General features: G+C 38.8%; 1 protein-coding gene across 1 annotated transcript in view; it reads left to right on the top strand.

The window, feature by feature from the left end:
- The window catches only part of LOC140934632 (uncharacterized), a 29913-nt gene that overhangs the window by 4412 nt on the left and 9895 nt on the right, over positions 1-15606 (top strand). The window contains exons 2-11 of the mRNA XM_073384226.1: positions 1105-1149; positions 1380-1498; positions 3799-3996; positions 5350-5560; positions 8019-8326; positions 9453-9590; positions 9679-9910; positions 10623-10646; positions 12547-12880; positions 14069-14422. Of these exons, the coding sequence (XP_073240327.1) occupies positions 1105-1149; positions 1380-1498; positions 3799-3996; positions 5350-5560; positions 8019-8326; positions 9453-9590; positions 9679-9910; positions 10623-10646; positions 12547-12880; positions 14069-14422 (1963 nt within the window). The remainder of the gene's footprint in view (positions 1-1104; positions 1150-1379; positions 1499-3798; positions 3997-5349; positions 5561-8018; positions 8327-9452; positions 9591-9678; positions 9911-10622; positions 10647-12546; positions 12881-14068; positions 14423-15606) is intronic.

Raw genomic sequence — 15606 nt, forward strand, 5'->3', positions numbered from 1 at the left:
TAGAGCATGCGCTGCATGTTGCCAGGATACAGTTTGGAACCCAGGCCTTATGGCCGGGTGCTTGGTACAGCGGGAGCAGTTTATCACCATCGGCTTAACAATAAAAGGATGGTCGCTCTCGAAAATCCAGTTTAACGAAAAAAAAAAAGAAATTCGGGCGGCGGCGACTTCAAAGGCTTGACGCGATTCAGGCATGCACAAAGCTTCTTTTTCTCCCCATCGATCAAAACAGAGACAAAAGGAGACTCTGTTTGCAAGGTGATTTTCCTAGGCATTAATATAAGCAGAGCTGAAAAATAGTATTTTTTAACTTCTGGTTCAATTACTGTATGCGTCTCCGAAAGTGTGTTTTAACGGTTTTAACACACTTTCAGAGACGCATACAAAAAGCAACAATATTTTTCAGTTTGATATTTTAAAGACTTATTCATTCCCCAGTCAAGATTATTATTTAATGATAATAACAATCACAACAATTGTGAAATTATTATTATTATTATTATTATTATTATTATTATTACAAATATAAGAATATTATTGTAGCTTTATGACCCTTCTTTTAACAAACAATTTTTGCTTACAAATAGCTTTGTTGTGTTTGAAACTAGTTATCAATCGAAATGATTGTAAATGGTTTTTATAATAGTTTTGTTGTCAAATTAAATATTTACACTTATTAAAAACTATTATTATTATTATTATTATTATTATTATTATTATTATTATTATTATTATTATTATTATTATCATCTGACTCAGAGTTTAAGCAAGGGGAGGGATATTGAAACCCGACAGTGCTGTCCATCTATCCGCAAGATCAGCCTCTGTCGGCAGCATGCAGCAGCCGGGAAAATTCGAAAATGGGATTTTCCATTGTTCAATTATTAATCTGCCTTTTTTCAATAAAGCTCTTCCAAAACTGTAGGGTAGGAACAAGATCATATTTGTTATTATTACTATTATTATGATTATTATTATCATCATTATTATTATTGTTATTAATATTATCATTTGCATTATTATATTATCATTATCATTATGATGATTATCGCTATGGCTATCGTTATCGTTATCATTATAGTTATTTCGTTTATTTTATGACAGATTCATTGGATCGAAAGAAGAAAACGAAAGAAGAAAACAAAAAAGGTGAAAAATGTATTCCAAATCCTCAAACAACGTAATGTTGAAGGTACTAATATAGGGTTAGCGACGGAAAAGTCTGCATGTCGATATAGTCATTTTCATGTAACAGCAGAGATTACACATCACAGACCTACCTCCTTCCCTTTCCTAGCAAAAGACTTTTTTTTTATAAGTTCCCTTAAGTAACGGTATTTCGTATTTATTCTAAAATTTTTATTTCTTTACGAACTTAGAAACAGAAAAAAGACTAGACGAAGTTTTAAAAGAAGGCGACTATCAATCTATTGAAGAACACGTCACTCCAAAAACACTTACAAGCTGTGAGACAAACACTCTTATCAAAGCGTTTGAGGTAAGTCTTAAAGTATGAACCGTTTCTCACCCCGTTTAAATTATCCTCGCTGTTTACCATTATCATGGGCTTAAAATTACCAAGCTACCTCCCCACTCACTTAGGCCATATTCACACTATACTGTGTACCTCTTACGACGACACGAGCACCATACTGGGTACTCGAGGCTTCTGCTTACGGTGATTACGGCTCGATTTCTGTGACGGAGCGAAGGCCGCACCGATCTAGAAAGTGGAGCGTTACGTATCGGATAGGTTCTGCGCCACACTTGTGTGGTGTAGTGCGATCAGGTATTCGGAACGTAGCGGAATTTAATAAAGGAAAGAGGACTTCAACCCATCAGTATAGTATTCTGGAGTGAAGGCTGGGATTTAGTTTACGAAACCCTCTCTGCCAACCACGATGCTCGATGTGTGTGAACGACTTGTTCCAGTTCTGTGTTTTTGCTGTTCATACTATAGAGTAAAACCCCGCGTATGAGAACCTGGGCTTTAAGAACCTGTTACAAGAGGAACCTGTGCTAGGCTAAAATTTCATTTGAAGCCCCCTCCACATAAGAACCTATTAAGGCTCAAATTTTAAGTTAGGTTCTTATCAGTGGAGTTGCTGTAAAAGTGTATCAACTTTGAAAAGGCATTTTAAGTGAAATATCAGATGATATTTATAATATACTTAAATGAAATTCATATGAAAATATAAGAACGTATCTTAAGAACCTTGGTAGTCTAAATTTGCTTTAAGTACCATTTATATAAGAACCAGTTAAGGCTAAATTAAAAAATCCAGGTTCTTATACGCGGGGTTTTACTGTTCAGTACACCGTAATTCTTAGGGAGTTATTATAAGGGACTGTGCAATAATTATCAGGAGGGGGGCTGAAAAACTAGAGGGGGGGGCATTACATAAAATTGCTGCCAAGATAGGGGGGCTCAAAGTAAAATCACTCATTTGACGGAGGGGGGGCCTTAAGTTTTATTTGAAATGTAAATAAAATTAAACGCAATAAAAGATTCTCAATACAGGTATCATGATAGACTGTAACAAATATCAACACGAACAGCTGTTAAACGATTATTGAAAATATTCCATCAAAATGAAAAGTAAATTCACAACTGATCAATTTTAACCCATCTTCTAATTAATTGAGCTGATCCTATGTAAAGCAAAAATCATGAACTTGTTTTTCAGCTTCCCCCATAAAACAATGCGAATCAAACAGATCTCGTAGACAAGCTTTGTCGGTTTTTGATGTGAATAAAAGTAATGTTTCTTCATCGACTGAATCGATTTGCTGAATTCCATATATATGAGGCTCATAACAAAGTTCAACAGCCTCTCCTCCCAAGGATCTAAATATAATGCAAGCTCTTTTTCGTTTGCTGTTTGAAGCGTTCAATCTCCTGTTCTTTTATTTTTTTCTCTGCTCCTTTCTCTTTCTGGCTTCAGAAATTTTAGATTTTGAGCCAATGTGGTAAGCACCCCGGTACTTAGAAAATGCTTTGTCTAAATCTTCAATCAAGCGATCGACATCCTTCTCGATACTAGATGTTACATAATAACGTTTGTCATTATTGAAGCTGTGATGGCAGCTCAGTCCAGTTTTGAGTTTACCAGTGTGGTGGTGGGGGGGGGGGGGGGGGGTGCGACGTTATTTTTAACATAACAAAGGGGGGTTTAGAGCTATTTTTTATTGTTTTGGAGGGGGGTACTGTCTAAGTTTTTGGTAGATAACTCTAGTTTTTCAGCCCCCCCCCCCCCCTCCTGATAATTATTGCCTAAATCCAAAAATGGAGTAAAAATTTTGGGTACAGGATACCCACTTTTTGGGGGTTATTTTAACTCCTAATTTAACTCCGAATCTGAGTTCATTTTTACTTCTGAAAAAGACTTCTTTTTACTCCCAGTCTGGAGTTAAAATAACTCCGAAATGGGGTTACTTTTACTCCTTACATGGGTTGTTTTTACTTTTTTTGAAGTTAATTTAACCCTGAAAGTGGAGTAAAAATTTTAGGTACAGGATAACTCCTTTTTGGGGATTATTTTAACTCCTCAATATCTGGGGTCACTTTTACTCCTGAAAAAGAGTTCTTTAAACTCCTTTTTGGAGTTAAAATAACTCCCTGAAAAATAACTCCACTGTAAGGAGTTAAATAAGCCCTACTAGAGGAGTTATTATAACTCCTTGAAAATTACTGTGTACCTGATAGCTTTTCGTGTCGGCACCAAACGCTGTCCAGTAGAGTGTGAACATAACAAGCCTTAATATCATTCTAAACTTCTTGATGTATGTTTTCTCAAGGTGAATAAAACACTCAGGGATTTAGTAAAAAGTGCGGTTAACCCCGAAACAGACGAAATGGAGACGCTGTCTAAGTTATTAGATGAATTCACTTGCGCTTTGGTCGACCCGCTAAGAACCGACAGCGACACAAGAAATATGTTTAAAAGCTGTTTCGATTATGTGGTGAATAAAGCTATTGATACAGAGCAGAAGAAGGTATGATAAATATTGACAAAAATGCTGGCTCAGAGTAAAGAGTTTCGCGGAACAAAATTTTGACGTTACCGGTAGCCAGTCTAACTTCATGCAACTTCCTCGGCCATATGAGCTTATCGGTCACATCATCGTCCTTTCTAAAGTACTATGTCAGTGTAGTACTTCCTGGTTTAGTGTTGGATCAAGGTATAACCTGCATCATTGAATAACGTACACAACATAAGTGTCGGATCCTGGTGTTAATAACCCAGCACAGTATACTCACTGACAAAAACAGTGAGTGAAGAAAAGCTGACTGTTTAGAACGTGTGACATCATGTGGAAATTATCGATATCGATAAGGGAATTGACTATAATTGACTCAAAGTAGCTTAAGATATTTGGCGTTCATTATTTGCTCCATCCGTTTGCTTAATAATGGTGACTGAACTGAGTTGAGTACAATTTGGGGTGAAATCATACGCGCGATTTTAAAATCGGACAAGCGCGCAGTGCGAGTTCGATTTGAAACCACAAGTATGATTTCAGACCAAATTCAAGTACCACTTTATTACAGCCATTTTGAAATCGCAGAATTCAGCGGTCAGTACCAATATTTATTTGACCAAGTAGCCGGTTTGTTAAAAAGCGGAAACAAAAAGACTTTTACATCTCATTTTGAGATTACAGGGATCACCAGTGATGTCGAAATGGATATAATAAATAGACAAATACTACATAATTTAGGCTGCTTCTCCCTGTCAGTGATTTTTAACAATATCGACTGGTTAGCTCAGTTGTTTGAGTACCCGAGACATTAGGAGGCACAGCGTGACCATACCAACTCAGGATCATATAGCCTGGGACCAGGCTCCGAATTGGGGCAAAAAGGAAAAAAATCGGCGAGCGAAGCGAGCTTAGAGGTAGTCTGGGGTGGAGAAAGGGTGGCGGAGCCTCCGCCGCCATTTCCCCCTTCCCAGACCACCGCTGGGCTCGCTTCGCTCGCCGATATTTTTCCTATATTTATTTTTTGCCTTTTTCCCCACTGCGCAGCCTGGTTCCAGGCTAAGGGTCATAAAAATATCTAAGCAGAAGGTTTTACCTTTCACATCTGCCAATGGTTAACTCTTTTTGGTCTTCTCGGATATAAACGAAAACCGTCTAAAAACAAAAAAAAACACTCTTAAAAATGGGGGTCAATATCATAAGAACGAAAGTGCTAACTGAGGACACTTTTTTTATGTCTCCTACTGGAAACATCGGGTCTGGGGATGGAAGCCAAAGGATAAGTTTCTGAGATAACATCCAAACGAAGTGCTATTTTGATAGCATTGTCCCTTAAACTTGTTGCTTGTTTACGTTCTTTTTTGCCAGTTTGTCTCTCATCCCGTGGTTTTTAACTTGATGACTTCAAAGTATTACCGCTCATTTACTTCAGAGCGGAAGAAGCCTTGGACAAGCCTCAAACGCTGGGGATATTTGTTTCTTAACGTCTGGACCGTGCTTGACACGTTCTTCTTTCCTCTTTTCTTTGCCCTATTCTCTGTTGTCCATTTTGTTAACAAGAAGTTAAGAAAGACCACAGGTTAGTAACCAAATCATAGTTCGAGACCTAAGGGGTAGCTATTCGAGAAGAAATATTCTGCTTGTGATTCGCCAGGACACATTCACCAGCCAGTCAGAAGCAAATTCGAATGTTTGGGGAACCACAAGGCGCGGATCCACACCACTTTCCACCGTTTTAAGGAAATCGGTCAGATTTCTCATAATGAATATCTGACTTTTTTGATTGTTAGTTTTTATTTATATATTTTTTACGGGATATTGCTGAATACACTGCAGTAGATAGACTGTCATGAGTTTGCCACTGGCTATTAACCTACCCCTCCCCCCCCCCAAAAAAAATGCTTTACATAACTTCCCATAATTCTCTATGTATGTCAATTTGAAATCATAGCTCGTATAGAGACTGAACTCGACTCTCGTAGTGGGTTGTCTTAGAGTTTTTTTGGCTGGCTTGAGCAAGTTTTCCGGCAGGCATCATTGAGCCTGTGAAGAAACAAGATTGGCGAAGTCTGCAGCGTCCAACATCTTCTCGTATTTCGTCTCATTTGGCAACACGGGTGAAAGACTGATTCCGGGCTTTGAGACGGAAAGATTGGATATTGCGAGCTTTGTTGTTGGCCGTAAAACCGTCTTTGGCCTCACAAAGTTGGTTCTAGAGGTGAAATCTATTCAGCTAGATGGAAATTGATGCTGATGTCTGACCAGGCCAAAGACTTAGGTAAAAATTTTTTGAAGGCAAGGGCTCTTCTCTTCAACCGCTAGTTTACATCCGGGATCTTGAATAAATCGTGTGAGTCGGGAAAAGTTTCTATGCGACGATTTGTGTGGAGGAGGAGGGAGTTTATCGGAGTAATTTGACAATGTTTCGCCCGTGTTAAATGTGGAAATATTATGAGTGGTTTTCGGAAGTGTTGTGATTGCCACGAAAGTCATTTATTGTGTGATTAATCGAAGACATTGACAGACAAAACTCAGGAATGCTGTTGAGCTCGTGTTACCAGAATGCTTTGTGCCAAGCATAAAAAGGCTTCGTGAGTGTTTAGTGTAGGTGATTTTGTCTTAGAAAGCCTATTCCGCGCTCAAAGGTCGGCAGACACTTAGCTATAGGCCTCATGCTTTGACTGACTAAAAGGTTATAATTTCTGGACGTTTCAAATGTTACCTATTTCGCAAAATCCTGTTACTTCTGCTAGAGAAATTTACCGTCTGCTGCTGCCAGCAATAAAGTTGTCATTGTTAAGCCTTAGCTAGTGACTTTCAAATGCTTTAAATTCGACTTAGATGACAAATTGTTAAAATGCACTTGAAATTTATTTAGCCACGTTTCAGCGAATCTAAACAGATAATTTTCAACTAAAAAAATTTTTCCATGTTGAAATATGGAAAATGGTTTCAACAGTCAGTAAATATCCTGTCCGAGTTACTCAGAAACCCAGGAAAAGGGACTTTTGGCAGTTAAAATCCAAAAATTTTCCCGGGGAAGCATGCCTCAGCACACCACTAGAAGCTTGCGCTTTCGGTGCTTGTTTAGGAAATCGGTCAGTATTTATCCTAGATCAGCGCCTGAATATTTCGCTAAGAGTAGGTCAGCTCAAGAGCTCTCCCCTGTTTTGAAGGAGTCATTACTATAAATTTTCTCGGGTTACTTTAAAACCCTAAAAACACATTGGAATCAAGGAAAATTCTGAAATAATTAGAAAATCAGTTTTATTTGAAATTACTCTGCTACTATACTTCAAATATAAGTTTAATATGTCTTTGGCTTTCGATGGTCAAGATGGAAATGATTACACAACTTGAAAAAAAATTGGGCCGATTTTTTCCCCGTTTTTAACTCCTGTGTTGTCGAAAAATTACCAAAAACTAATGATGCTTTATGTACCCTTGATAAAAATCACTTGATAGCTTTCTTTTAGAGATCCAAGTTTGAGAAAGAATATCTGAGAATACTTGTCTATAATTTCAGCTCAGCTTTGACCAAACAATGCTGAACTCATGACGATATAGCCCCTTTATAAAATAAAACCTTACAAAGATTTCGTTGGGAGAAATCCCGCCCCAATCAGCTCCCCCTGGACTCAGTTCTCGAAAGATGGTTAATTTTAACCTAGGATTAAACCAAATTTTGAGTAAGGTTTTCTTCTCTAAGAACACGCAACTCAAGCTTACAAAACACTGCTGAGCCTTAACTCCGAGAAACAGTTATGTAATGATATCACAAAATGTCACTATAAACAATACATAGGAAGGTAAACTCCAAAAATGGAAAAAAAATTTAATCCTGGATTAGCGCTAATCGGCCTTTCTGGAACCGGGCCGTGGTCCTTAAAAGCCTAAAGTTTGTCACCCACATTAATACTTAAATTCATTTCCATTTTGATTTCAATTTTGTAACGAAAGAATTTTTGTTTATCGGGTTTCGGTTGACGCGCTCCATTTGTTTTAGAGACAAAGTTTGTACTGTTGTTTCCTTATAGAAACCGAGATTTGCTTCATTGTGGCGATGACCAAAGATCTCAAAGAAGCCGTGCGTACTGAAGAAGTCTTTAACTTGATTAAGAAGACAATCCGCTACACGATCCACGAACATGGCTTCCACTTTACTAAATACAGTTTTATTCTTCGTGAAGAGGACAACGCCCTCCGTGTTATCAACGATGAAAATGCAGCACTTGACAGGGTGGAATCATTAAAGAAATCAGACTTTCCCCCTCGGCTCTATGAAGACCTCTGTGAGGCTTGTGATGCCTTCAAAAGCGCAGGTGATCCTCTCGCAACAAAAAAGGTGAGGTGAAAACATAAGGTCAGAAGATTCACTTAATTTTGAACCGGGGGGTTACTCCCTTATATAAGTTATATGGGTATTTGCCGCCCCCTCGGGTAGGGTTTCTGCGCCTTTTTGGTCTGAAAACAAGAATAGATTTTGCCCGTTTTGGTCTGGAATCGAGTATAAAGTTAAATGTGCGAATTCTAATTAAATGGATTTGAAGAATTTTTTGTTTGCGCTCGAATTCAAGTACTGATGACATAATTTCCGCCTAAAGTTCAGGTCTGAAAACGGGTGTGGAAAATGATATTTTTTGGTCTGAAGTAGGGTCAGGGTTTGAAGAACCGGGCGGCACACCCCACCAAGAATTCCCAAGAGTACCCCCCGGAATTTTGAAACATTTCAAATCGTTTCGAAAACACACTGAGACAGCTCACCACGAATCGAGACAAATGTTCAAAACTTGTAGTGACTTAGATTAACTTAGAATACCATAAAAACAGCCCTAGTGTCGAAATAAATAAAGCGCAAACGAGAAAGGAAAAACTGCTATAGAGCTATTCATGTACTGCCGAACTGTTTCGCTTGAATAGTCCCAGTAAGGATATTGTCCACAGACTCACTTTTTAAAAAAAGGGAAAGGCAGAGTAGTGAATGTCTCAGTAAAAATAAAATCATAAATTAAGATAATAGGTCTGATAGGTCACATGGTCTCTCATGGAAGAAACAAAAACCCGGTACACGCACATTTTCATGATGTGCTCGGGATACTGTACATAATACACTAACAGAGGATAGGCAAGTTAGTCAGTAGCTTCCGTTTTTTCCTGACCTTCTGACTTTTTCAAAAGAAATACGTTTGTTCTTAGAGGGTTGATTGATAACGGGGAATCAGATATACACTGAATGTCTTTCAACCTGAGATCAGGCGGAATTTTAGCCGCTCTCATACGTCCTCTGTTACTTCGCCGTTGGAATCTCCTTTACTTAAACCTGATCTCTAGTTATATTTTTCGGCTGAGGAATTTTTTTGGCCTGAAATTCTTTCATACCTACGTACCGGAAGGCTAGGTTTGCCGACTAAGACAAGTTAGTGTGCGTTACGTTTTTCTAATTGTAATTTATATTTGTCTTCCCGTTTTAGATACTTGTGGTCTTCACAAATGACACACTAAGTAAAGTTTGTCCTGAGAATCCAAATCTCAGTCATGTTGTCTGTGAGTTAAATGAGAAGTTGAGTGTCAAAATTGTCCCCATTGGCCTGAAATTCTTTTATACCTACGTACCGGAAGGCTAGGTTTGCCGACTAAGACAAGTTAGTGTGCGTTACGTTTTTCTAATTGTAATTTATATTTGTCTTCCCGTTTTAGATACTTGTGGTCTTCACAAATGACACACTAAGTAAAGTTTGTCCTAAGAATCCAAATCTCGGTCATGTTGTCTGTGAGTTAAATGAGAAGTTGGGTGTCAAAATTGTCCCCATTGGCATTGGAGAGAAGGTCAACCCATCAGAACTTAGAAAGATTTCCGGTAAAAATACAACCACCGCTCACTTTGGGGAATACGAGGCACCGAAAACATTAGGAAAAACTATTATACACGGTAAAAATATTTTTCTCAATTCTTCTTTCCCAATTTATAAGTAAATAATAGAAGCCCGTTATCTGACATACCACAAAAAGGATTGTCCTTTTTACTAGGAATCACATTACTGCAACTAAATTACTGTGGAGATAAGAATTCATTATAAAGCATTTTAAAGGCCTGTCAACAAGTTGCATGGATGTGCTACTTCTAAATCGTAATTTATTTATTATTTATTTATTTTTTGGTTTATTTATCCAACAACCGTGCAATAACTCATAAACACTTCTTCCTCGGGATGATTTTGCATCGACCAAAAATCGCTCATCAGCACGTTAAAAAACGTCTTACAGCAAACAGCAAACGCAATAAAATAGCTTGAAAAAATTATGGGTCACCTGGCTATCCCGGTTTGCCCCTCGCCTTTTGTATGTTATTAAGCTTCTCTATCAATTAACCCGTTAGTTCCTAAGATCAAAATTTGAATTCTCATTTGCTGCCGCTATTCATTTCCTACAAATGCAGTGGGGAGAAGTTGATAAAATATCACGAAAATTCATCTTGTGTGATCTTGTCTTTATTTCTTATGACCAATCTGTTTTACGAAGCATTGATATTACAAGGAGAAATTTGTTGCTGATCATTCTTAGGGCTCAAAGGGTTAAACTTCCTCTAAGGAGACATAACATGAGATATAATGAATCTAAATCTGTGGTTTTCCCCATGACAGGAGCTGATGGAAAGGACATCTATGGTAGGAATTACTGCTGTTTTTATAAGCTTCAAATAGAATGTCAGATCAGATGGCCTGTTTTTCTTAGTGCATGCCAGAAGCCCTTTAACAACCTTTTATCAAGAGAGTCACATTCTTTATTATTATGGGTTTCATTTCTGTCGCCAGTCAAAGGTCTAGCTGCTTGTTGTTCTGTCAGTACACGGGTGGCGCAAGCTCACTACAGGAACGCGGACGTGACTCTTGCTTGCGAGCGGTGTTGTGTTACAAACGGTTATTTACAAGGGCTTGTATGGGATGTAAACGGTTTTTCTTAAAAGAGAGAAAAAATGTTATTTTTTAAATACAATCGACTTACCTTATTGCCTTGTTGTATTCTTTGTTGTTTGCTCGCGTCTCAGGCCGTTTTGAAGCGTTTTCGGCAAGTTAGCGCTATTTTGGTGTTCCACTGCTAAGAGAAAGACAAGGCAGAACAGTGATTTCCGGAGTGTCCGTCGCTCGAGGCGAATAATTCTGCTGGAAAATTACCCCCGGCCTCAATTCCTCCAGGAATTCAAAGCAGAGATGTTGCAGTTCCATGTCCATTCAGTCGATTCGCAATTCCTCCCACAGATCGTTCACTAGTGATGCTTTTATCTCTTGCTCGATCGGCTTCCAAATTTCGTACTAGGCTCTTCCAAACTGCCTTGGACCCGTTCACCGATCGCATAGTATGTCGGGTAACTAAAATAAGCCCTGCGAGGGTAGCCAGCAGGGCTTAGGGTTTTGTTTGTTTGTCGACTGCAGGCCGCTGGAATACAACAAGGCAATAAGGTATAAGTCGATTTTATTTTAAAACATAACATATTTTCTCTCTTTTAAGAAAAACCGTTTACATCCCATACAAGCCTTTGTAAATAACAGTTTGTAACACAACACCGCTAGCAAGCAAGAGTCACGTCCGCGTTCCTGTAGTGAGCTTGGGCCGCCTGTGGTCAGTATAGCTGCAAGCTCTAAGATACGTAATGACATGGCATATATTTCTAGTAAAATGGCAAACCAAATGTAAATAGTTTTGAATACAGTAAAAAAAACTGCAACTAAGGACCTGGTTTTTAAGAACCTGTTAGGCTAAAATTTGCCATTTAGGCCCCCTTTTATAGAAGAACCTGTTTGACCTAAAATTTGAAACAGGTTCGTATTTTCTACAATCTATAGAAAAAATTCTGTACACTTGGGCAAAAGGGCTTCAAAATGCAAGTGGTCAGTGCTTCAGTCCTTCTTCTCATAACACTATAAATTTAGTAGACAGAAGGAATAAGCTGAATACCACTAAATACTCATAGCCACCATGCTTTTGTTTTCTTTGAGTTTGACTGGGTCCAATGTCGCGGTCGCGGATCCAAAGTCGCGGTCGCGGGTCCAATGTCGCGGTCGCGGGTCTATTAGTCAAATTCGTTTTCTTCAGAAAATAAGAACCTATTTAAGAACCTAAATTGCCTAAATTTGTGCAAATTACAATTTATGTAAGAACCTGGTTAGGCTAGCTAATAGGCTAACTTAGTTGTGGGTTTGTACTCTATGAATTAAAGAGAATGGATGGCTATAAAGGGTCATAAAGGTGAAAGAGAGGAGAGAAGATATCGAGCGACTGTCGGAGTTGTTTCCTTGGTAATGATTATCTCGGTAACGACCAAACTAAATCAACTGACCAAAATCATGCATCTGAAAATTTGCATTTTATCAGAGGGTATAAAACATTGGGCGCTATTTTTTTGACATAATTAAAGCAAAACGTGACGTCATGCTGGTGGTGACGTCCTTTGGTGATGGTGACGTCATGGTGATGTCATGTTGATGTCATGCTAGTGAGCTTTCCTTTCTACCTCCCTTTCAGTCGGATTTTTGTGTCCATGACAGTCTGATCTTTTCTCTTTTACAGATCTATATCTGGATTATTTCACAACTCCATACTTCATATTCCTCCGTGATTCTTTGAGCTACCTGACGCTTCTTGGCCTGAACTCTTACCTTTGTTTGACGCCTCCAACTATTGCCTTCAGTCGGGTGGAATGGGCCATTTTCGTTTTCTTTGTTGCGCGTACATTGATGGAGATCGACCAATTTACGGGCGCTAAAATAGCTGAGAAAAAAGCAACAAAGCAAAGATTGCTTCATGGATCAACTTACGTAAATCTCCCATCACCACCCGAAAAAAGGGAAACTGCCAAGAGTTCATCAGCTAATCTCCTTAAGGGGTTCTCCAAATATTTCAGGTACATTCTGTCTCAAGCTGAAGATGAGGGAGCAAATAGAAACCAACTGTGCAAGTTCTTGTCCACAGCAACAAATGATCCCGTAGCGGATTTTCTTATGAAAAAAAAAACAGGGTGTTCGTCGACTCGCTTAGGGGTGTAAATTACAGACTTTGGTCTCAATTGGGGTGTTGAGGGCAGAACACGATATTTTTACTAATACATGTATCGCTTAGCGTTGTGCATAAAGAATTGTCTTAAAACAAACCAAAGGTCATCGTACTATTCTGAATACAAAATTCGATTTCAACATCTTTAGGAAAATGGTATCACTCTCGCTCATATCTGTTTATCTGTTCTGGTACAGTCTTCAATAGGAGTCAAATAAAGCCTTAACCGTTGCAAAGTCTATCGAAATCCGCCGGAGATACTAAAAAGAGCAGAAAAATTTCAAAGGCAACATTTTCTGGAGATTCCAAAACGAAATGGCTTCAACCATTTGATTTGCCAACCAGTGTTTTTGGTTTTCCCAAATAACAGTACGTTGTCCTAGTAACCTTAAGAGGCGACTCTGTCTTCATCCGGGAATTCAACCGCTTCCCCAAGGATTTGTCCCTTAGAAAATGGAGGGGGCAAGCAAAAGGTATCCCATGAGGCAACTGAGGTGTATTGCTTCAGTTTTTACAAAGTGCAATCCGTACGTTGTTTTCGGAAGTTGGGGAATTCCGTGCGATATGACCTAGAAATACACCATACTGTTACATCTTAGTTATAGAGCGCATTAAATTAAACCAGCCAGGGATACAATAAGTATGTTACCTACTTGTTTTCTGGCCCCTTCGGTCAGTTATTCCTTTATTGGGAGGTATTCAAGAAGACAATGCTCCGTATTTTTGCCTCGTTTTAAATTTTTAAATGGGAGGCGATCTCCACAGTGCAAAGCTTTCTAATTTAGAGCCTTTTGTATAGCATACTACCCGAGTTCGTCAGCCCGTAGCTTATATTGGATTATGCGGACGTTTGTGAACACAGACTTCCGCAAAAAAAAAAATCTAAAACAGGCCGAAAGTCCGACATTTTGGTCGTCCTTTTGGTTGATTGGCTCCTGACGATTGTTTTACTAATAAAGATACACAAGAAACTTACTGTGTAGAGCTTAATTACATTGTATTGGGTTCTAATTTTTACATTTACAATATCTATTCGTAGCGATCTTTGGAACAGGCTTGACTTCGTCATTGTCGTTACCTACGTGGTAACCTTTATTCTGCGCATGTTCACATGGGCGACATCCGTTGCAGTTGCTAACAACAGGCCTTTAGCCGTAGCTGGATGCCTTTATGGCTTTATCACTATGTTCCTCGCCCTACGAACCTTTGGTCACGTGATGGAATGTACGAGAGGAATGGGCCCCACACAAATTGCCTTATTCTTTATTATTTGGGATGTGCTGGTAATATTTTGGCAATTCGTGGCGACAATAGTGGCGTTTTCCTTGGTCATTACTAAGATCTTTGTATCCGAGAAATACTATCTGTCAAATGGGAAAACTTATGGTTCTCTGTAAGTACCATAAATCATTAGTATCATGTATTTTATAAATCGTCTTCCCTCCAAAGAAGTATTCTGGGAATGAATCGAATCAGTTCGTGTAGTGAGTCTAACCCGCGAACAAGCTCCCTGTTTGGAGGATATCGCACGAAGTCAACGCGAGCGGTAATTGAAATAAGACGTGAAAGCGAGGGGCAGGGAAAGAAAAGATTCCCACCCCTCGCGGCCTTGCTGCTCGCTTGAGCGTCCTCTTGCGGCTTGCTTTGCTCGCCACTTGAAAGGGAAGTTTACCTGCAGGCTATTATAAGCCTTGTATTCATTTTTTATAGACATAGAATACCGTAAAATTCCGAAAATAATCCCCAGGGCTTATATTTTTCATTGGCCTTTTTTGAGGGGCTTAGTTTTGGAGGGGCTTATATTCGGAGGGGCTTATCTACGGAGGGAAATCTGCGTTTACAAATCGATTGGGCTAGCCTTATAGTTCGAAGTAAACTTACCGTTTTTGCTTTGTTTTATTTTGTTTTTGAGGGCAATTTTCCAGGTACAAGCCCCCGGGGTGCTTATATTTGGAGGGGCGATTTAACGGAGGGTTTTTTGCGTCACTGGTTTGGGGGGCTTATATTTGGAGGGGCTTATACTTGGGGGGGGGCTTATTTTCGGAATTTTATGGTAGCTTCGTTTAAGCGCACCTCTTCCAGGTGCGTCATAGTTTCTGCATTTTGAAACATTTAGCCTAACTTTTTCAAATTTGTTGATTTTAATACTTATTAATCTCCTCCATTCTAAAGCGTTACAGTATCAAATAGGCAACAAATTTTCATCTTTCAGTTACCAAATAGAGCACTGTGAGATCCAATCGAGCGTATAGAGCAGTTGTATTCTAGACTACTATAAACAGTAGCTCTGGACCAGTAAATCTCTGAGTTGTTTGAAACATTTTTTTTAAAGAGCCCATTCTTGTCAGCTATGAATTTTTTTCTTATTTAGTTTGCTGGAATAATTTTGTTAGGTTTGTGCACAATGTAAAATAATGACTCAAAATATATGTCCTAACAGAGCTCTGTTAACCAGGAAATATTCAGTGAGGGATTTTGTTTAAATTATAGGAAAATTATGGCTAGTCTTATGATTTTGTGTCAATTCAGCTTGACATGCTCCTAGAATGACTGTATTTGTTATTTTAAAGCAACAAG

This window comes from Porites lutea, chromosome 4, assembly GCF_958299795.1.
Source record: "Porites lutea chromosome 4, jaPorLute2.1, whole genome shotgun sequence".
Lineage (NCBI taxonomy): Eukaryota > Metazoa > Cnidaria > Anthozoa > Scleractinia > Poritidae > Porites > Porites lutea.